Source organism: Microcaecilia unicolor, chromosome 11 (assembly GCF_901765095.1).
Source record: "Microcaecilia unicolor chromosome 11, aMicUni1.1, whole genome shotgun sequence".
Taxonomy (NCBI): Eukaryota; Metazoa; Chordata; class Amphibia; order Gymnophiona; family Siphonopidae; genus Microcaecilia; species Microcaecilia unicolor.
The window spans coordinates 4,803,028-4,824,725 of NC_044041.1; the positions used below are offsets into that span (position 1 = coordinate 4,803,028).

Genomic DNA, 21,698 nt, shown 5'->3' on the forward strand with positions numbered 1-21,698 from the left:
TAAAGTAACAACTGAGTGGCGAACAGTGTCAAGACATCAACCCGAGATTCTATAATATCACGTCAAAATTTCTGCATGGAAATCGAAGCATATTTCATAACAATGCACATAAGTGAATTGGTTAACAAGCTAATCAGCGCTGATAATTGGATGTAAACCAATTATCAGCACTAATTGACATTAATTAGAATTTACACGCACTACTTGCTTAAGCGTAATCTGTAACTTGCGTGTAAATTCTAAATTGCATAGTTGAAAGGGGGCGTGGAACGGGCTGGCCATGGGCATATCTAAAATCTACGTGCGTTTTTAAAGAATACACCCGCTCTGCGCCTAATTTTGGTGTCTGGATTTACTCCAGGTTTTATTTGGCCACAACTAAATTTAGTCACATGGACCAGGGCGCAGTGTATTCTAGAAACCATGTGGAAATTTAGGCTTAGTCTATAAAGAACGCCTAAATTAAGCTGTACTTTATAGAAAACACTTAAGCGAGTTTCATTTTGCCGCCAAATTTTTAGGCGTGATAAATATAGATTCTAGTCCATAACTAGGAGGGAATAATCAGCAAATTCTGCGGAGAAGATCTAAAGATATGAGATACGAATAAGGGATGAAATGACTGAGGAGCCCTTTTACGAAGGCGTGCCGAAAAATGGCTGGCGCTGGTGTATGCGCGTGTATTGTAAACATAGTAGATGACGGCAGAAAAAGACCTGCACGGTCCATCCAGTCTGCCCAAGAAGATATGTGCTACTTTTTTATTTGCACTGTCCTCTTCAGTGCACAGACCGTATAAGTCTGGCCAGCCCTATCCCCGCCTCCCAACCACCAGCCCCGGCACAGACCGTATAGGTCTGTCCAGCACTATCCTCGCCTCCCAACTACCAGTCCCGCCTCCCACCACCAGCTCTGGCACAGACCCTATAAGTCTGTCCAGCACTATCCCCACCTCCCCACCACCAACCCCGCCTCCCAACCACCAGCTCTGGCACAGACCGTATAAGTCTGCCCAGCACTATCCCCGCCTCCCACCACCGGCTCTGGCACAGACCTATTGGACCTGCGCAGGTCCATTTTTCAGCGCTTCTGCAAAAAAAGGCTTTTTTTTTGCCAAAAATGGATGTGCTGCAAAATAAAAATTGACACGCGTCCGTTTTGGGCCTGAGACCTTACCACCAGCCATTGATTTAGCGGTAAGGTCTCACGCGTTAACCGGGCGGTAATCGTCAGCACACGTACACTGCCGATTACCACGCGGTAGAAAATAAAACATATTTTCCGCTGCGCGTATCGGACGTGCATAAAACATGGAATCACCACCCAGGGCACGCGGTAGCCAGGCGGTAGTTCTAATATGACGTACGCTTAGTAAAAGGGCCCCTGAATTTCTACATTCTATCTCAAATGGAGCTGCACAGATTGATTTAAAGATAATAAATTTATTTGCCTTTGCATGTAATTCAAGCTACTTTTTAACCTTGCCTTGTAGATCCACCAAAATCAGATCCAGTGTGCTGGGCAGATAACTTGCCGGAGGAGTCTGCAGTTCACCTGATCTGTAAGTGGCCTGGTGGATTCCCAGCCTCCCATCTACAGTGGATTGAGGACCACAGAGGGTTCAAGCCTATCGTCAATACCACGGGAGTCACAGATTATGCAATGGTGAAGCTGAACAAGCCGCTGCTGAGAGACAGACAGAGATTTAAGTGCTTGGGGAGCCACGTCACAAGGGAAGAGAGAGAGAAGGCAGCGTGCACAGTTCAGATTTGTAAGTCTTAAATTCCAAAATCGTAGCTCGATAATAAAAGGAGAGTGGTCAGAAATACTGAGCAGCAGGGTGGCGTCGGCAGCGGTGCTGTGGTTTGGTGATCATGCAGTGCCTTCTGGTTCTGCAGATATATCACAAAGTAGTGTTACCAGCTAGTTCCATTGTTTCAAGCCATGCTGAGCTATTCCTGGTTTTTACCCAGTGCTTGCATAAACAGTGTAGTACTTTTCTACGGGAAATGGACTAGAATTAATGTAGAATGAAAAATGAACAGAGCAGATCGTAAAAAGACTAACGTAATTTATTGTTAAGAACCAATTAAAAAAAATATATATACAGTGGGGGAAATAAGTATTTGATCCCTTGCTGATTTTGTAAGTTTGCCCACTGACAAAGACATGAGCAGCCCATAATTGAAGGGTAGGTTATTGGTAACAGTGAGAGATAGCACATCACAAATTAAATCCGGAAAATCACATTGTGGAAAGTATATGAATTTATTTGCATTCTGCAGAGGGAAATAAGTATTTGATCCCCCACCAACCAGTAAGAGATCTGGCCCCTACAGACCAGGTAGATGCTCCAAATCAACTCGTTACCTGCATGACAGACAGCTGTCGGCAATGGTCACCTGTATGAAAGACACCTGTCCACAGACTCAGTGAATCAGTCAGACTCTAACCTCTACAAAATGGCCAAGAGCAAGGAGCTGTCTAAGGATGTCAGGGACAAGATCATACACCTGCACAAGGCTGGAATGGGCTACAAAACCATCAGTAAGACGCTGGGCGAGAAGGAGACAACTGTTGGTGCCATAGTAAGAAAATGGAAGAAGTACAAAATGACTGTCAATCGACAAAGATCTGGGGCTCCACGCAAAATCTCACCTCGTGGGGTATCCTTGATCATGAGGAAGGTTAGAAATCAGCCTACAACTACAAGGGGGGAACTTGTCAATGATCTCAAGGCAGCTGGGACCACTGTCACCACGAAAACCATTGGTAACACATTACGACATAACGGATTGCAATCCTGCAGTGCCCGCAAGGTCCCCCTGCTCCGGAAGGCACATGTGACGGCCCGTCTGAAGTTTGCCAGTGAACACCTGGATGATGCCGAGAGTGATTGGGAGAAGGTGCTGTGGTCAGATGAGACAAAAATTGAGCTCTTTGGCATGAACTCAACTCGCCGTGTTTGGAGGAAGAGAAATGCTGCCTATGACCCAAAGAACACCGTCCCCACTGTCAAGCATGGAGGTGGAAATGTTATGTTTTGGGGGTGTTTCTCTGCTAAGGGCACAGGACTACTTCACCGCATCAATGGGAGAATGGATGGGGCCATGTACCGTACAATTCTGAGTGACAACCTCCTTCCCTCCGCCAGGGCCTTAAAAATGGGTCGTGGCTGGGTCTTCCAGCACGACAATGACCCAAAACATACAGCCAAGGCAACAAAGGAGTGGCTCAGGAAGAAGCACATTAGGGTCATGGAGTGGCCTAGCCAGTCACCAGACCTTAATCCCATTGAAAACTTATGGAGGGAGCTGAAGCTGCGAGTTGCCAAGCGACAGCCCAGAACTCTTAATGATTTAGAGATGATCTGCAAACAGGAGTGGACCAAAATTCCTCCTGACATGTGTGCAAACCTCATCATCAACTACAGAAGACGTCTGACCGCTGTGCTTGCCAACAAGGGTTTTGCCACCAAGTATTAGGTCTTGTTTGCCAGAGGGATTAAATACTTATTTCCCTCTGCAGAATGCAAATAAATTCATATACTTTCCACAATGTGATTTTCCGGATTTAATTTGTGATGTGCTATCTCTCACTGTTACAAATAACCTACCCTTCAATTATGGGCTGCTCATGTCTTTGTCAGTGGGCAAACTTACAAAATCAGCAAGGGATCAAATACTTATTTCCCCCACTGTATATATACACATAAACAGCCCGACACAGGCCGTGTTTCGCCCAACAGGGCTGCTTCAGGGGCTACACAGCAATCCTTTTACTGTCAAGTGTAATGAATATATATTGAGTGTGCTGAAGTAAAATATAAAAAAGATCACCTTGATTTGAAAAAAACAGCGCGTACAGAAATGCCCAAAACAGAATACTGACATGAACTCAAACTGACAATCTCATATCTCTGAAAGTGCTGAAAAAGAACGAACCATCTTCAAAATCTGCACTTTGGTTTACAAAGAGGGGCATAATCGAACGAAAACGTCTATCTCCATGGGCATTTATCTCCGAGAACGGGTCCGTGAAGGGGCGGACCGAACCGTATTTTCGAAAAAAAAATAGACGTCCATGTTTTATTCGACAACTTGTGAGCTGGGCGTTTTTGTTTTTCAGCGATAATGGAAAATTAAAGCGCCTAGCTCAAAAACGAATAAATCCAAGGCATATGTTCGTGGGAGGGGCCAGGATTCGTAGTGCACTGGCCCCCCTCACATGCCAGGACACCAACCGGGCACCCCAGGGGGCACTTTTACAAACACAAAAAAAAAGGTAAAAGAGCTCCCAGGTGCGTAGTACCCTTCCCTTGTGTGTTGAGCCCCCCAAATCCCCCTCAAAACCCACTGCCCACAAGTCTACACCATTACTATAGCCCTAAGGGGTGAAGGGGGGCACCTACATGTGGGTACAGTGGGTTTGGGGGGGGTTGGACAACTAAGCATTAAGCAGCACAATTGTAACAGGTGGGGGGGATGGGCCTGGGTCCACCTGTCTGAAGTCCACTGCACCCCCTAACAACTGCTCCAGGGACCTGCATACTGCTGCCAGGGAGGTGGGTATGACATTTGAGGGTGAAAATAAAAAGTTGTGAAACATCATTTTTTGTGGTGGGAGGGGGTTAGTGACCACTGGGGAGTCAGGGGAGGTCATCCCTAATTCTCTCCGGTGGTAATCTGGTCAGTTAGGGCACTTTTTGGGGCCTTATTCGTGAAAAAACAGGGTCCAGGAAAAGTGCCCTAAATTCTAGCTACAAACGCATACTTTTTTCCATTATCGGCGAAAGGCGCCCATATCTGTTTGGGTGATAACCATGCCCCAGTCCCGCCTTCACCACACCTCCGACACGCCCCCATCAACTTTGTACGCTTCCGCGATGGAGTGCAGTTGAAAATGTCCAAGTTCGGCTTTCGATTATACCGCGTTATTCGTTTTTGTGAGATAAACGTCCATCTCCCGATTTAGGTCGGAACTTGGGCGTTTTTCTCGTTCGATTATAAGCAGGAAAATCATCTACGGTGTAGTTCCAGGATACATGACAGACCTCATAGATCTACCAACCAGAAACAGAATCCAATCATCACTATCATACCTAAACCTACACTACCCTAATTGCAAAGGACTTAAATACAAATCAACTTATGCATCGGGCTTCTCCTACATAAGCGCACAACTATGGAATGGACTCCCATATGCAATGAAAACAATACATGACCACCTAAACTTCAGGAAATCATTAAAAACCCACCTCTTCAAAAAAAGCTTATCCCACCAACCCAACATAAATCTTCACAACCAGCAACACAACATAATCAATGATCGTACTGGACAATTTACTTTCCTCTTTTCCCCCGACCCCATGATTCACCTCTACCTCATTAGACCACAACACAATCTTATATTTGTTATCAACCGAAATGGCAAATGCCGTTACGATACTTTGTAAGCCATATTGAGCCTGCAAATAGGTGGGAAAATGTGGGGTATAAATGTAACAAATATATAAATAAGTAAATAAATATAACCTTCCCTCTCCCCAACCCCATTGCGCCTGAAACACACTATTTGACCACTACATCACTTGTATCTATCCCCCCTACCGGACTTGGCGAACGCCTTCACGGTACTATGTAAGCCACATTGAGCCTGCAAATAGGTGGGAAAATGTGGGATGCAAATGTAATAATAAAGAAAGAAAGAAACATGAAAGAAAGCAAAATTAAAACATGTTTTCTCTGGGACTCCCTGCAAAAACAAACAAAAAGAAACCTTCCCTGGCCCCTGGGCCTATTGATCCCTTACCCCCCCCCCCCCCCCCCCCACCTCCAGACTCCTCTTGCCCTCTCCTTAATCTAAAACAGTCCCTGCTCATTCTTGCCCCCGATGGTGCCTGTTTCAGAATGACACCAGCTGACCCCAGGTGCCATCATTTTCAGTGTTTTCTACACAAAGAAACGGCAGTTCAAAGATACGCGTTGAGAAATGTTTGCTCTCCATTTGTATCGCGTTGAAAACCTCTTGGACTGAATATACAGTTTTGTGGATGTTGCATGGTAATTCAGTCAGGGGTCCTTTTACCTAGCTGCAGAAAAAATGGCCCAGCGGTAGCTGTTTTTGCCGTGCGCCAGAGCCCTTTTTACTGCAGCGGGTAAAAAGCCCCTAAAAAAGACATGGCCACGTGGTAAGATTACTCTTTCCATGTGGCCATGGGGGGAGGGGGGGAGAGGAACCACTTACCGCCAACCATTGAGATGGCGGTAAGGGCTCTCATGATAACCCAGCTGTAACCAGGCAGCGGGCAGCACTTCCCGATTACCGCTGGGTTGGCGCCATGCTAGAAATTATGGAATTATTTTCCGTAGCGCCGGAAATGGTGTGCTCTCGAGGCGGAACTACTGGTGTGGGCCATGTTGGGCCTCCTGTGTGGTGAGTCAGTGTGAGTGGATAAAAGAGTATATTTGAACTGGAGTTTCACATTAGAAGACTGGCTTTTAAGCGTGGGGGTGAGATTCACAAGCCTTTTTTTGGGGAGAAGTTGTGAATATAAATTTAACACATAAATCATTCAGTGGGACTGCAGGGTATGCTGAAGTGCTGTGATTCAGTCCACTCCTTGAGGGCTGCCAACAGCTCAGGTTTGAATATGCATATTAACCAACAATATAAATATTTATCTAAAGCTTTAAATATTTTTCTATAGAACTTTCTAGCACACGTCACATTTTCCTCTTTCAATCACTACCACATCCATACTCCTTCTCAGGGGCGGACTGACCGTTCAGGCGACTGGACCGTGCCTGAGGGCTAGAGGCTCTAGGGGACCCAGAGGCTCTGCCTGGTTGCTCCGCCGCCACGCCCATTGCTGTTCTCCCCAGTCCTACTTTAAAGGGCCCTGGGGGGTCTTGTGGCCTCTGTAGGGGCAGGCAAGAAACCCACTCTTTCCTGCCCGCTGCTCTGCCTGGTGGTGCCGGTACCACCATGTTTTAAAAATGGCTGCCGAGGCTTCCTGTGGCAGTCTTGCATGACTGCCAAGATTTGCAAGACTACAGCAGTAAGTCTCGGCAGCCATTTTGAAAACATGGTATTGCTGGGCACAGTAGCAATAGAGGGCAGGAAAGAATGGGGGTTTTCCTGCCCCTGAAGAAGACACTAGACCACCAGGGGCTGTCAAGGTAGGGCTGGGGAGGGCAGCGGCAACTGCAGCAGTGCGGGAGGTGGGTGGTGGGCAGTGGCCAGGGGAGCCCCAATGACCTTTACTGCCCGGGGCTCCCCAACTACTGTGAGTCTGCCCTTCTTCTTCTGCCCTTCATGTCCCCAAACGTTAAGTACTATTTTCTAAGACTTTCAACTACTTGTTGTTCTATAATGATGTTACATATTATACAGTTCAAGCTTCCTACATCAACCATTAATGTGCAACATTCAAATTCTCTCCACTGTCCATCAATTTGGATTTGACATAATTATTCTGCTTCTTCTAATCTTCTTTACTTCAGTTTAATTTTAACAGGATAAGTCTGTGTCTTTGCAGTCTTCCTTGATTCAAAACCAATTTAACATTCTAAAGAAGGATCAATGTTTTATTTTTGTTACATTTGTACCCTGCGCTTTCCCACTCATGGCAGGCTCAATGCGGCTTACATGGGGCAATGGAGGGTTAAGTGACTTGCCCAGAGTCACAAGGAGCTGCCTGTGCCTGAAGTGGGAATCAAACTCAGTTCCTCAGGACCAAAGTCCACCACCCTAACCACTAGGCCACTCCTCCTCCACTGTTGCTACTATTTGAGATTCTACATGGAATGTTGCTATTCCACTAGAAGTCGGCCCTTGCAGATCACCAATGTGGCCACGCAGGCTTCTGCTTCTGTGAGTCTGACGTCCTCCACGTACGTGCAGGACGTCAGACTCACAGAAACAGAAGCCTGCGCAGCCTTCTACATGGAATGTTGCTAGTGGAATAGCAACATTCCATGTAGAATCTCCAATAGTAGCAACATTCCATGTAGAATCTCCAATAGTATCTATTTTATTTTTGTTACATTTGTACCCTGCGCTTTCCCACTCATGGCAGGCTCAATGCGGCTTACATGGGGCAATGGAGGGTTAAGTGACTTGCCCAGAGTCACAAGGAGCTGCGTGTGCCTGAAGTGGGAATCAAACTCAGTTCCTCAGTTCCCCAGGACCAAAGTCCACCACCCTAACCACTAGGCCGCTCCTCCATTACGGAGCCATTGAAATATTCCCTGCTTATATACGTCGAGTCAACCACCCGAGCAGTCCTTATGTCACACAAACTCCTTCTCGGGTCTCTTTACCAGCCATTTTTTTCAATACCAGTTGTTGTTGCCATATAACGCTCCTCGATCCTACCTTAACCTACACTATCCAAGCTGCAAGTCAGTTAAATATGAACTGCTTTTTTTCATCATCTTTCTCCTACGTCAGCCCAAAGTCCTGGAATGTTCTACCAAGGCATCCGAAGGAGAATGACGATCACCAGCTATTCAAGAAATCTTTAAAAACATTTTTCTTCAAGAAAGCTTACCCTACCAATTAACGCTTAATCCCCGCCTACCTCAATTTGTCTTTACCCATTTACTACACCAGCCTATTCAAGCATCCTTGTATAATCCTCCTGTACTTTCCCGTCTTTCTGACCCTCATTGCATTGTAACCTTTTCTAGCATTTAAGCCACATTGTGCTCACTCCAGTGGGAAAATGTGGGGGTATAAATGTACCAAAAATAAATAAATAAATACACAAGCTCCACTGGTCTTATTCCCGACCAGGGCCGCCGAGAGACACAGCCAGGTGTGGGGCAGGACTGGACTGCCACCATGCCCTCGCTCCCCCCCACACCTTTCTGTCTGCTCCCTCGCTATGTCCTCTCTTGCGCTGCTCCTGTCCGTGCCAGGAGTCGGGACCCGGATGACTGTATTAACGTGATATCGCGTTAGTGCAATCATCCGGGTCCTGTGCGGCACGCAGGAGCAGGAGAGGACAGATCCGGAAGCAGGCAGGTAGAATTTTACTCCCCCACCCCTCTCTCGGCCGCCCTGGACCCAACACAGTCTGTGTTTCGCTCAATTGCACCATCAGGGGTTATATTGTATCTATGCATTAATAAAGGAGATTATTTAGACCAATATGTGCTCTCTAACCCCCTAAAAAATCCATACACACTTGTAAAATCTTACCACCTATTACCTTTTATCAAACTCTCAGATGCATACCCTGGGCTTGATGCAACTCAGGCATAAAAAAATGGCACTGGTCCTGCATGCCAGTGGCGTAGCCAAGGGTGGGCCCGGGTGGGCCCAGGCCCACCCAGTACCAGCACACCTATAATGTGGCTGGCAGGGATTCCCAAGCCCCACAACTGTCCCTCCTGCATACCTTGTAAATAGCAGATCTTTACCTGCAGCGACTGATACATACTGCTCGCAGCAGCCCCAAAGCCTTCTCTGTGATGTATTCCCGTCTATGCGGAAACAGGAAGTTGCATCAGAGGAAAGGCTGTGGGGCCAACACGAGCAGTGTGTATTAGTTGCTGCTCACTGCCGGTGAATCTCTGCTATTTAAAAGGTATGCGGTGGGGGGGGGGGGGGGGGATGTTTGAGAGACCATATGGTATGCAGGCGAGAGAGGGAGAGACCAAATCACTTGTGGGACAAGGCTGAGTTCTTCTACCCACCTATACTGGGCCCAGGTCCACCCAAAATTGGGTGTCTGGCTACGCCCCTGCTGCATGGCACCCAGGACCCGGATGATTGCATTACTGCGATATTGCATTAATGCAATCATCCGTGTTCCGACTCCTGGCATGGATAGGAGCAGGAGAGGATAGACCGTGGGAAACAGGCAGGCAGAAAGAGACTTGCCAGCGCCAGGCCCGGTCCCCTCCTTGGAGGCAGAGACAGAAAGGTGGGAGGGAGCGGCAGCATGAGTATGGGGGGAGGTGGCACACGGCCGTCCGGTTCTTCCCCGGGCCCAGCTGTGTCTGTCGGCAGCCCTGGTGCAGGGTAGGGGAAAGTGGAGGCTGACAAATGTACAAAACAATAGGGAGGTAATGTCAAAGAGCAGTTTATTCAGAATATTCATATCAAGGACCCGACACTGTCCGTGTTTCGGCGCCAAAGCACCTGCATCAGGGGTCACAAACAACTTTCCCTGAAAAGAAGCTGATTGGCTTGGATAAATCCTTTTTGTATTCACGTGGTTATATAACAATTTAATCCACGGAGAGAACAAAAGAACAGCAAACCGATCAGCAAACAACACTTTTTTCCTGCCTCAAGGTGTTGTTTGCTGTTCTTTTGTTCTCTCCGTGGATTACAAAGAACGTATCAATTTCAAAGCCCAGACTTTAATCCACAAGATAATACATGGAGAATCTCCGAACTATATGATAAATCTGGTTGACCTTCTAGCAAGAAACATGTCTGTATCCTCACGAAAGTACCTCAACCTGCACTACCCCAGCTGTAAAGGTCTCAAGTACAAAACTTATTATGGATCCAATTTCTCCTTCCTGGGCAAACGCTCTCCCTAGACCTATCCGAGCAATCCATGACCACCTACAATTCAGAAAAGCACTAAAAACCTGTCTATTCAAACAAGCCTACCCCAAAGACCCAGATTAATCTCATGAACCCATCTACCTTACATATACTGAAGAGAAAACGACATTGACCCAGAATCTATCTCCCACCTTACCCTCCTCTCTCTGTCACCTGTCTCTACCTACCTACCCATCCATTTACTACCCATCTATCCTTCTATTATGTTATACTTAATTTTCTACTTTACATAACAAAATTCTGTGTTACCTATTACTATGTAAGCCGCATTGAGCCTGCTTTTAGTGGGAAAGTGTGGGATACAAATATGTATTTGTATCCCGCAGTGGAGTGGCCTAGTGGTTAGGGTGGTGGACTTTGGTCCTGGGGAACTGAGTTCGATTCCCACTTCAGGCACAGGCAGCTCCTTGTGACTCTGGGCAAGTCACTTAACCCTCCATTGCCCCAGGTACAAATAAGTACCTGTATACAATATGTAAGCCGCATTGAGCCTGCCAGAAGTGGGAAAGTGCGGGATGCAAATAAATAAATATAACCACGTGTATACAAAAAGGATTCATCAAAGCCAATCAGCTTCTTTTCAGGGAATGTTGTTTGTGACCCCGTGTCGGGTCCTTGATATGAATATTCTGAATAAACTGCTCTTTGACATTACCTCCCTATTGGTTTGTACATTTGTCAGCCTCTACTTTTGCTGTTTTGCTTTGATTCTCCGAGGAGGCTCCTCCTGTTTTCTTGGATTTGCAGGGTAGGGGAAAGTCGTTCTTTGGTATTATTGCTGGCTGCATTACAGGAGTCATTTTTATTCTTTTCCTCTAATTTTAGTGCTTCCTTTGCTTGAATCTCAGCCACTCAGGACGTGTTTTGTGGGTGAAAACGTGACCCTCGCGTGCAAAGTGTCGAGTGCAAATCCTCCGGTGCAGGTGATAAGATGGCTGAGAAACAGCAGCCAGACAGAGGAAGAGATCCAGTCTGGGCTAAAATATGAAATTGTGCAGAACACCTCTGTGTCTTTCTTGACGATACGGAACTGCTCCCAGGACACAGATGGGGGCTACTTCATCTGCAAAGCAGAGAATGCCATTAGCGTGAAGGAACTGAACATCTGGCTGACCGTGATAAGTAAGACTTAAAACTTCAGTACAGCTGCTTTCTGTATTTAGGGCCATTTAACTTCCAACCCCTTTCCTGTCTGTTACCAGAACTGCATCTCAGTTAGAAGTTGTAACTTCATTTTGGAAATGCTAACCGCTCATCACAAATCACACCTCCCCTAATACCCCCCTTCACCGGCCATGTCCTGCTGATAATTTGCGCATAGACATTTATGGGGCGTTTAACTGGTCAGGTGCTGATCCTGGCTGGTTAAATGTGTTCGCTAGAATACAGTTCTGGAACTCACTTAACCCTTCATTGCTCCAGGTACAAAATAAGTACCTGTAAATGCTATGTAAACTGCTTTGAATGTAGTTGCAAGAACCACAGAAAGACAGTATATCAAGTCCCATTAACAAGATTCCATTCACAATCTCAAAGAGTAGCAAGATTCCATGTAGAACCCCAAAGAATAGCAAGATTCCGGAATGCCAAGGAGTGGAAGAGTAGCCTAGTGGTCGCTACTATTGGAGATTCTAGATGGAATGTTGCTACTATTGAGATTCTACATGGAATGTTGCTACTATTGAGATTCTGTTGCTACTATTTGAGATTCTATATGGAATGTTGCTACTATTTGAGATTCTACATGGAATGCCGAGATTCTGTTCCTACTGTTTGAGATTCTACATGGAATGTTGCTATTCCACTAGCGACATTCCATGTAGAAGCCTGCCCTTGCAGATCAGCAACGCGGCCGCGCAGGCTTCTGTTTCTGTGAGTCTGACGTCCTACAGAAACAGAAGCCTGCGCGGCCGCGTTGCTGATCTGCAAGGGCAGGCTTCTACATGGAATGTCGCTAGTGGAGGAGTAGCCTAGTGGTTAGTGCAGTGGACTTTGATCCTGGGGAACTGGGTTCAATTCCCACTGCAGCTCCTTGTGACCCTGGACAAGTCACTTAACTCTTCATTGTCCCAGGTACAAAAACCAAGGTTGTGAGCCCTCTAGGGACACACAGAGTACCTGCTCATAACTGATTGTTCTTCTCCTTGAACTTGATGGTTAAGTGGAATATAAATGCCAGTACTAAATTAGTAGCTCTGCCCCAACTTGACATTTCGTTCTTTAGATTGTAAGCTCCTTTGAGCAGGGACCGTCCTTCTTTGTTAATTTGTACAGCGCTGCGTAACCCTAGTAGCGCTCTAGAAATGTTAAGTAGTAGTAGTAGTAGCTCTCTGTGGCCAAGGAAGTACCTCTTGTAACTGAATGCAACTTGCCTTCAGCTACTAGGTGTGAGCTAAAATTTAAGTAATGGGCTAGATTCTATATATGATGCCTCAGTGGGTGGTGGTAAGTACTCCCCCCCCCCCCCCAAAAAAAAAATGGCCACGCAGCAAGTGGTTCACTTACCGCATGACCATTTGTTTCCCAGAAAAAAAGACAGCCTTTCACCCGCTGCAATAAAAGGGGGCCTCAGCGACCGCAGATTATTGAAAGGACCCCTAAATCATTGAGGGCTCAGGTCCAATCCCTCATTGACTCCACCGATCCCCCTTTTTTGTTTTTTTTTTGTCCAGTGCAAACTCCATTCAGAGCCATGTTCTGTGTTCTAGGCTTGGGTAGGTCAGGCTTTTTCTGTATGTTGCATACATTGTCTGTTGTCACGCTTGACTCTGCACAGCTGAAAAGAGCATTTTGGTGAAGTTGAAAGTGCGTCTAGCAAAATAACCCCTTTTTTTTATTTCAGAGCCCTCAAACATCGTGGGCCTGGTTGTTGGGTTGGTGTTACTGTTTCTGCTGGTTGTTGGGCTGGTCACAGCTGCTATTTTGTACAATAACCCACAGCTATATCCGAAAGGTAAGAAGAGCAAGACCAGGGGAGAAACTCCACATCTCAGACTTCATGGTGGGCAGTGTTCAATTAGATTTGGTCCTCCCAAGTCACTTAAACCTTAACTAATTGGTATGTAAAGGAGTGGCCTAGTGGTTAGGGTGGTGGACTTTGGTCCTGGGGAACTGAGGAACTGAGTTCGATTCCCACTTCAGGCACAGGGAGCTCCTTGTGACTCTGGGCAAGTCACTTAACCCTCCATTGCCCCATGTAAGCCGCATTGAGCCTGCCATGAGTGGGAAAGCGCAGGGTACAAATGTAACAAAAATAAAATAGATACTATTGGAGATTCTACATGGAATGTTGCTACGTTGGAGATTCTACATGGAATGTTGCTGCTATTGGAGATTCTACATGGAATGTTGCTGTTATTGGAGATTCTACATGGAATGTTGCTACTATTGGAGATTCTACATGGAATGTTGCTATTCCACTAGCAACATTCCATGTAGAAGGCTGCGCAGGCTTCTGTTTCTGTGAGTCTGACGTCCTGCACGTGCAGGACGTCAGACTCACAAAAGCAGAAGCCTGCGTGGCCACATTGGTGATCTGCAAGGGCTGACTTCTACATGGAACGTTGCTAGTGGAATAGCAACATTCCATGTAGAATCTCCAATAGTAGCAACATTCCATGTAGAATCTCAAATAGTAGCAACAGTGGAGGAGTGGCCTAGTGGTTAGGGTGGTGGACTTTGGTCCTGAGGAACTGAGTTCAATTCCCACTTCAGACACAGGCAGCTCCTTGTGACTCTGGGCAAGTCACTTAACCCTCCATTGCCCCATGTAAGCCGCATTGAGCCTGCCATGAGTGGGAAAGCGCGGGGAACAAATGTAACAAAAATAAAATAGATACTATTGGAGATTCTACATGGAATGTTGCTACTGTTGGAGATTCTACATGGAATGTTGCTATTCCACTAGCAACATTCCATGGAGAAGCCTGCGCGGGCGCATTGGTGATCTGCAAGGGCCGACTTCTACATGGAATGTTGCTAGTGGAATAGCAACATTCCATGTAGAATCACAAATAGTAGCAACAGTGGAGGAGTGGCCTAGTGGTTAGGGTGGTGGACTTTGGTCCTTGTGACTTTGGGCAAGTCACTTAACCCTCCATCGCCCTGTGTAAGCCGCATTGAGCCTGCCATGAGTGGGAAAGCACGGGGTACAAATGTAACAAAAAAAAAATTGTTAACTCTTTATTGCACTTGTCCTAAAAATTAAACCTTGAGAGTTGGATTTCACAAGCTCTGTACTTGAAGCAAGCGAGCCTTTCTGTCCCTCTCTCCACAGTTCACACCTATCATGTACCATCTTTTCTCATAAGTACATAAGTATTGCCACACTGGGAGAGACCAAAGGTCCATCAAGCCCAGTATCCTGTTTCCAACAGTGGCCAATCCAGGTCACAAATGCCTGGCAAGATCCCAGAAAAGCTCGATACATCTTATGATGCTTATCCCAGAAATAATCAGTGGATTTTCCTCAAGTCAATTTAATAATGGTCTATGGACTTTTCCTTTAGGAAGCTGTCCAGATGCTTTTTAAACCCCATTAAGCTAACCACCTTTACCACATTCTCTGGCAACGAATTCCACAGTTTAATTACACGTTGAGTGAAGAAACATTTTCTCCAATTAGTATTAAATTTACTACTTTGTAGCTTCTCTCCCCACAGTTTGTCGCTATCCGTCTCTGTTCCCCTCCCAGTCCATCCCCATCACCCTCTTGTCCTCCTAGTTCATCGACAACACGCTCTCCCCCTCCCCCCCCAGCCTGTCCCCACAACCCTGCAATTGTTTTTATAAACCTATTTGCTGGGTGCTGCTGTCCCTTCCCAACTCTACCTCTCTTCTTCACAGCAAGCAAGTGGCACAGGCTCCCAATCCTAGCAGTTGGGTCATGATTGGCCCTGCAGTCCCTGATGCTTCTCAGCTGTTTAAGTGGCGGATCAGCAGAAATACAAGCTCCAGACAGGAGGGAGGAGCCAGGCTAGTTTTTCAGCAGAAGGAAGGCTCCCGTGAATAACCATGATCGGTCTCCTCTTCCCAACTGAGCCCTTACATTAGTGACATTACAGGCTAGTGTCAGTGATATTTTCCATGTTATTTCATATTGTTTTTGCACAAAATGACAGGAACAAAACCCAAAATGCTAATTTTGTTGTGTGTCTTAACGGTGCGCAGTCTTCTGAAAAAGTGTATACTATTGCAGGGTGTGTACTTTTTGTGAAAAGTGTACACTCTTCCCCGGTAGAGCGTGCATGTATGCTCCATTACTGGTGCATTATCAAAAAAGAATGCAGTCCTACGAAAGTGTGCACCTTTCACAATATGTGCACACTCTGTGTATTTCCAGAATACTGCACAAGAGTGTGCACTAGCAAAGAGATCAGTCCTGTAACAGAAACATTAAAAAACAAAGAAAACGAAAGTTCCCATAAAGGACAGGAGAAATGAAACATAACATAAACATTTAGAGGCTGTCTACCCTAGTAATGCGTGGAGTGTCGTGATTGGCAGGCTTGGTGTTTAAATCCTCCGAGCGTTTTCTTGCCAGTGGCGTTAAAACAGGAAATTCAATGCCATATAGCATAGTAGATGATGGCAGATAACGAACAACCTGTACGGTCCATCCAATCTGCCCAAGATAAACTCATACCTTACCCAGTCAGTCTGGGTTTTCAGGATATCCCCATTGAAATCAGTGGAGATATCCAGGGGTGTGCTGGTGAATTTTTAACAATGGGCTCTCGCCCTGCAATTTGTGTGTGTGTGTGTGGGGTGGGGGGGGAAGGGGTGGAGTGGCAGGAGAAATACATGCCTCTCTCTCCTCCCCCCCCCTCATGTGGGCATGCTAGGCATACCTTTGCTTGCAGGGATGCCGAGCCCCAGTAGCTGATAAATGGACTGCCACCACCAACTCCCCACTGCTTGTTTCTGGCTCTGAGCAGCATGCTGGGACCTCTCTTGCATGCTCGAAGTCCCAGCAGTCTATTTAATTGGCTGGCAGGGCTCAGCATCCTCGCCAGCAAACGAGAATTCAGGAGGTGGGGGGGCCCAAGCCCACATTTTGGGAGCCAGTTGTTAAAGTAGTCAAGGGGGGGGGCTACTTTAACCACCAGCTCCCCAAATTGTTAAAAGCTTAACAAATGGCTCTCACAAGTCTGCTCCAGCACACCATTGGCTGGGTTGAAAACCCCTGGGGTAAGGTATGATGAGATACTTGATCTTGATTTGTTGTTGCCATTTTCAGGGCAGAGAACGTAGAAGTCTGTCTGGCACTGGCTTTGCTTCTCCGTTACTAGCGTTTTGCCAACTAATTACCTCATCTTCTATACAAGATTCCTTTGTGTTTATCCCACACATGTTTGAATTCCAGGCCATGTCTGGGCTTCAGCATTGAATTTCTGGGTTTGCAGATACGGCTACAACATAGATGCTTAAGTGCAATATTCAGCAGTTAATCGTCTATGAGGCAGTGCATGAGACAGGACTGACTTTTATTGGTCCTATTTCTACAGTTAACCTGCCTGGTTACGTGTTGACTCTGCCAGTTTTGAGACAGACACTAACTGGACAAGGCAGTGCCCGAGGGCCCAGAGGCTCTGCCTGCTTGCCCACCGCCACTGCACACTACAGTCCCCCAAGCCTCAGTGGGCCCTTCCCAGTCCTACTTTGAAGGGCCCCTGGTGGTCTAGTGACCTCTGTAGGGGCAGGAAAGAACAACACTCTTTCCTGCCCTCAGCCTCTATTCTGCCCGACCCCACTGTATTTTCAAAATGGCTGCCGAGACCCGTGAGACTACCGCGGGAAGTCTCGGCACCCATTTTGAAAATGCGGTGGGGTCAGGCAGAATAGAGGTAGTGGGCAGGAAAGACTGGGGTTCTTTCCTGCCCCCAAAGAAGCCACTAGAACACCAGGGACCTTCATGGTAAGACTGGTAAGGGCCCACTGAGGCTCAGGGGACTTTAGTGTGTGGGAGCGGGATGGCAGCAGCGTAGCGGAGACGGAGGGTGGCAGACAGCAGTCGGAGGGGCCCAGGATCACTCTTACTGCCCAGGCACACAGATCCCTGTCAGTCCGCCCCTTCTGGACACTTTCAGTCCACTAAATATGACCAGTTATCCCCAAATAAGTGATTTAGTTGACCAAGACCTGTTTCTGGCCAGTTAAATTGCATTGAATATTGACCTGGTACTGTACAATTTTTTTTTCACGGTAAATATGAAGGAGAAATTAGTGTTTTTGAACTGGGAATAATTTGTGGCGTCAGGCCGGTTCCTCTCTTACACTCACTCCTCTCCTTTTTCTCTCCTCTCACCCTACCCTCCAGGGAACATCTTCGGGTGAGTATGACTTGTGAACAAGGGGTGTGGGGGGAACAGGAAGTCCTCACTGCTGGTTGGGCCTTGTCTGTGGGACTTCGACCTTACCTCACAGATAGGTATCTTGTGGACCTGACCGTTCACGCCCGATGCACAAACCTGTTAACGTTTGCTTTAGACTAGTCTAAAGCAAACTGTTATTTAGCCAGCAATGCACAAAGGGGTTTTCCGTGGCTCTAACGTGTGTCATTAGCAGCTAATGAAAATCATGTGCAAGTGCATCGCAAAGAGCTCATTAGTATTAAAATGAGCATTCCAAATAATGCAAAGACAGTTCTGTGTATGGAGCTCCTACCAGGGCCGCCGAGAGCCGGGGCCCCCCCACGAGGTCGCGTCGCGCCCCCCCCCCCCCCCCCCCCCCCATCTGAGGTCGCCGGGCCTCTCCTCCACCCGCTGCCAGTGCCGGGCCCCCTGATCTAACCTGAAGCTCCTTCATCTTCGCAGCAAGCAGCAGCAGGGCAGACCTCTCCTTCCTTCCCTGCCCTCACGGACATTACGTCAGGCGAGGGCGGGACACGGAAGGAAGGAGTGGCCTGCCTTGCTGCTGCTGCTTGCCGCGAAGATGAAGGCGCTTAAGGTGGTTAGTTGTGGGAACGATGGAAGGGTGGGCAGGCCTGACTGCGGCAGCGAAGCCCCCCCCCCAGAGGCCCGGGCCCAGGGACTTTTGTCCCCCCTGTCCCCCCCTCTCAGCGGCCCTGGCTCCTACCTTTTAATGTGCAAAATTTTACAGCAGGTCTGGACCTGTCGTTATGGACAGCAGTCTGTTTGCGCTGTAATAGTAGTGCAAGCAGACTGCCCCCAGTTAAGTGCACTGACCACCCAACCCCTCCAGAACTTTTTAGCATCCCTGGTGGTCCAGTGGACCACCTCCTAACCCCTCCATGCCTCCTGACCCCCAGCACAAAGAACCCCTGGTGGTCCAATGGACCATGATACCCCCCTATACCTCCCTACGCCTCCCGACCACTTTTCTGTGCTACAAGCAAAGTGCGTTACATTATTCTACCCAGGCACCATCTCTGTCTCTAGTAGGTCCAACTGCATACAAATCTTTTCGTATAGGTTTTGGATGGCAAAACTATTTTGTTAAATTCTGTAAAATGTTTAAACGTATTGCCACTTTTTTATACAAGCGTTGGGCCCGATATTCAGCCACTGGTGATCAATGTTTTGCTGTCAGTTGCCGGGTCATGTCCGGACTGAGAGTCAGCTAAAACATGGAGGGGCATTTTCAAAAGAAACGTCTAAGTCAGAATTTGGACGTTTTACAAAGCCGTCTAAATTCCGAGGCGGGGAGAAGGTCATTTTCGAAAAAGATGGAGGTCCGTCTTTTGTGTTCGAAAATACCATGGACATCCTTGAATTTGGACGTTTTGTGATTTGGACGTCTTTGATTTTCGGCCATTTTTGAAACAAAGATGTCCAAGTCTAAAACATCCAAAGTCAAGCCATTTGGACGTGGGAGGAGCCAGCATTTTTAGTAGACTGGTCCCCCTGATGTGCCAGGACAGCAGTCGGGCACCCTAAGGGGCACTGCATTACACTTAACACCAGCCGTACTGTAAACATTTACATGCACATGGGTCACATAAAAGTGCCCTCAACTTAATGACTTGCCCAAGAGTCAACGGCAGAGGTGAACCTAGAGTTCAGGATTCTTTCTGAGGCTACCTTTAAATCTTAACCCCTTATGCACCGGTCTAGTGACCATGTTTTAACCATCCCCTTAACAACTATGTCTTATATTCCTATTTCTCTGTGGAGGAGGGTGTGTTTCTTATTACGTTTGGGTACAGCGCTGGGTACACCATGTGGCACTGTAGAAAGGAGAAGTAATAGTGACACTTCCTGGAGTTTTGACGCTTCTAGAGATCGACTATAGGGATGATGTGCATTAAGCACAATTTCTTTATTAGCAACATAAGTCCACAGTTACATGCCTGTCTCTAGGTGTGTGAGCACCTTCGCCAGTTCAATGGCTGATGTACGTGTTCACACCTAACCGTAGGCAGTTAGGCAAGTAACTGATAGCAGGGCCACCAAGAGACTGAGCTGAGCCCGGGACAGGGCTGCTGCTGCCAGGCCCCCCCCCCCCCCCAGACTGACGCATAGCCAGACTTAAAGAATTGGGGGGCAGGAGCCCAAAATAGGGGGCCATATTTTGCCCCATCTCCCTACCCCCCACTGCAACTCCACATACCTTGGCTGGCGGGTGTCCCCAAGCCCCGCCAGCAGCTCTTCCTCCAGCTCTGTCCTCCGCCGCATTGCCTGCCCTGCAGCTGCTTTTCTCCTTGCGTCACCACAGAGCAATGTGGCAGAGAACAGCCAAACCAGAGGCCCCAAAGCCCAGTGTCTGCTCCTCCCCAGCTTCCAAGGGGGGCCCGGCACCGGAGCTCTCTCCTGCTCCTGTCGGGAAATGATCACCAGGGCCCTGTTAGGAGCAGGAGAGAGATCGACCCCAGCGCCACCTTGGAGGCTGGGCCTGGGGGAATCTTGCCCCCCATGCCCCCCCTCTTGGCAGCTCTGACTGATAGTACTCAGCACGTCCCAATTCACCTGTGCCCCTCCCAGGTCCACATTCCCTAGTGCTTGTGCACTATAGATTCTGTGTAGAATCCTTGCTAAGAACAGGTACATGTGTAACTTCTAATTAGCACTAATTAACACCAATAATTAGCCATTAATGCCAACTTAGCTAACTGTACCTAACAGTATTCTAAAACTTGTGCGTGCAGTCCTGCGCACTAAGCATAAAATTGTGCATGCACATTTATAGAATTAGGGAAAATAAGTAAATTTATTCAGAAATAATTTGGTAAATTCATCCAGGAAGCTAATGTCTTCTATAGACAGGTGAGCTCTGTATTTTATAGTTTTTAAGACGACTGCGTCCTGCCATACCACAAGTGCACAGTGACCATTGCAGTTAGAACCGTGCCGAGGGAGGGAGGAGAGGGGATGAGGATATAGCAGGGGATCATTCTAACTTGGACATCTTATCTCGAAATCTGAGGCTATGATTGCTGTATTGATGTTGGTACTTTGATGCCTGGTTGCTTGTTGTGTGTTTGATTGTCCTTGCTGGAAAAGTTTTCAATAAAACTTTATATGGGGAAAAAGAAAAAAAATTGTGAGGAAGGAAGTCTGAGGTCAGTGAGTTGCACCCAAAGAGCATGGATCCTTCATACTTCCTGGCCTTGAAATCAGTTTCTCTGTTCCTCTTGATCGCAGAAGACCAGGTGCCATGGACATGTTAGTGCTGGTGGATTCTGAGAACGAGGAGGAGATGGAAGAGATGGCGACTGCTGAAGACCTTGATATGACTGACACTGTCAGAGAAGAGAATGGAATCATCTCACACAAGGCTTTGTACCACTCTGCTCCGAAAGGTAAGTCCTTCGCATCTGCCCCAATAACACCACTCCATAAGTATTGCCATACTGGGACAGACCAAAGTCCATCAAGCCCAGCATCCTGTTTCCAACAGTGACCAATCCAGGTCACATATATCTGGCAAGATCCCAAAAAGTACAAAACATTTTATACTGCTTATCCCAGAAATAGTGGATTTTCCCCAAGTCCATTTAATAACGGTCTATGGACTTTTCGTTTAGGAAGCCATCCAAACCTTTTTTTAAACTCCGCTAAGCTAACCGCCTTTACCACATTCTCTGGCAATGAATTCCATGCTAGAGTCTCCTCAGAAGGACATTAAAGTCAGTTATGTCTGTATAAAAC

General features: G+C 47.2%; 1 protein-coding gene across 1 annotated transcript in view; it reads left to right on the top strand.

Annotated features, from left to right (window-relative positions):
• Positions 1 to 21,698, top strand: part of VSIG10 (V-set and immunoglobulin domain containing 10) — a 59,435-nt gene that overhangs the window by 28,975 nt on the left and 8,762 nt on the right. Inside the window, exons 4-8 of the mRNA XM_030218548.1 lie at positions 1,493 to 1,771; positions 11,416 to 11,712; positions 13,433 to 13,543; positions 17,909 to 17,921; positions 21,192 to 21,349. Coding sequence (XP_030074408.1) covers positions 1,493 to 1,771; positions 11,416 to 11,712; positions 13,433 to 13,543; positions 17,909 to 17,921; positions 21,192 to 21,349 — 858 coding nt within the window. The remainder of the gene's footprint in view (positions 1 to 1,492; positions 1,772 to 11,415; positions 11,713 to 13,432; positions 13,544 to 17,908; positions 17,922 to 21,191; positions 21,350 to 21,698) is intronic.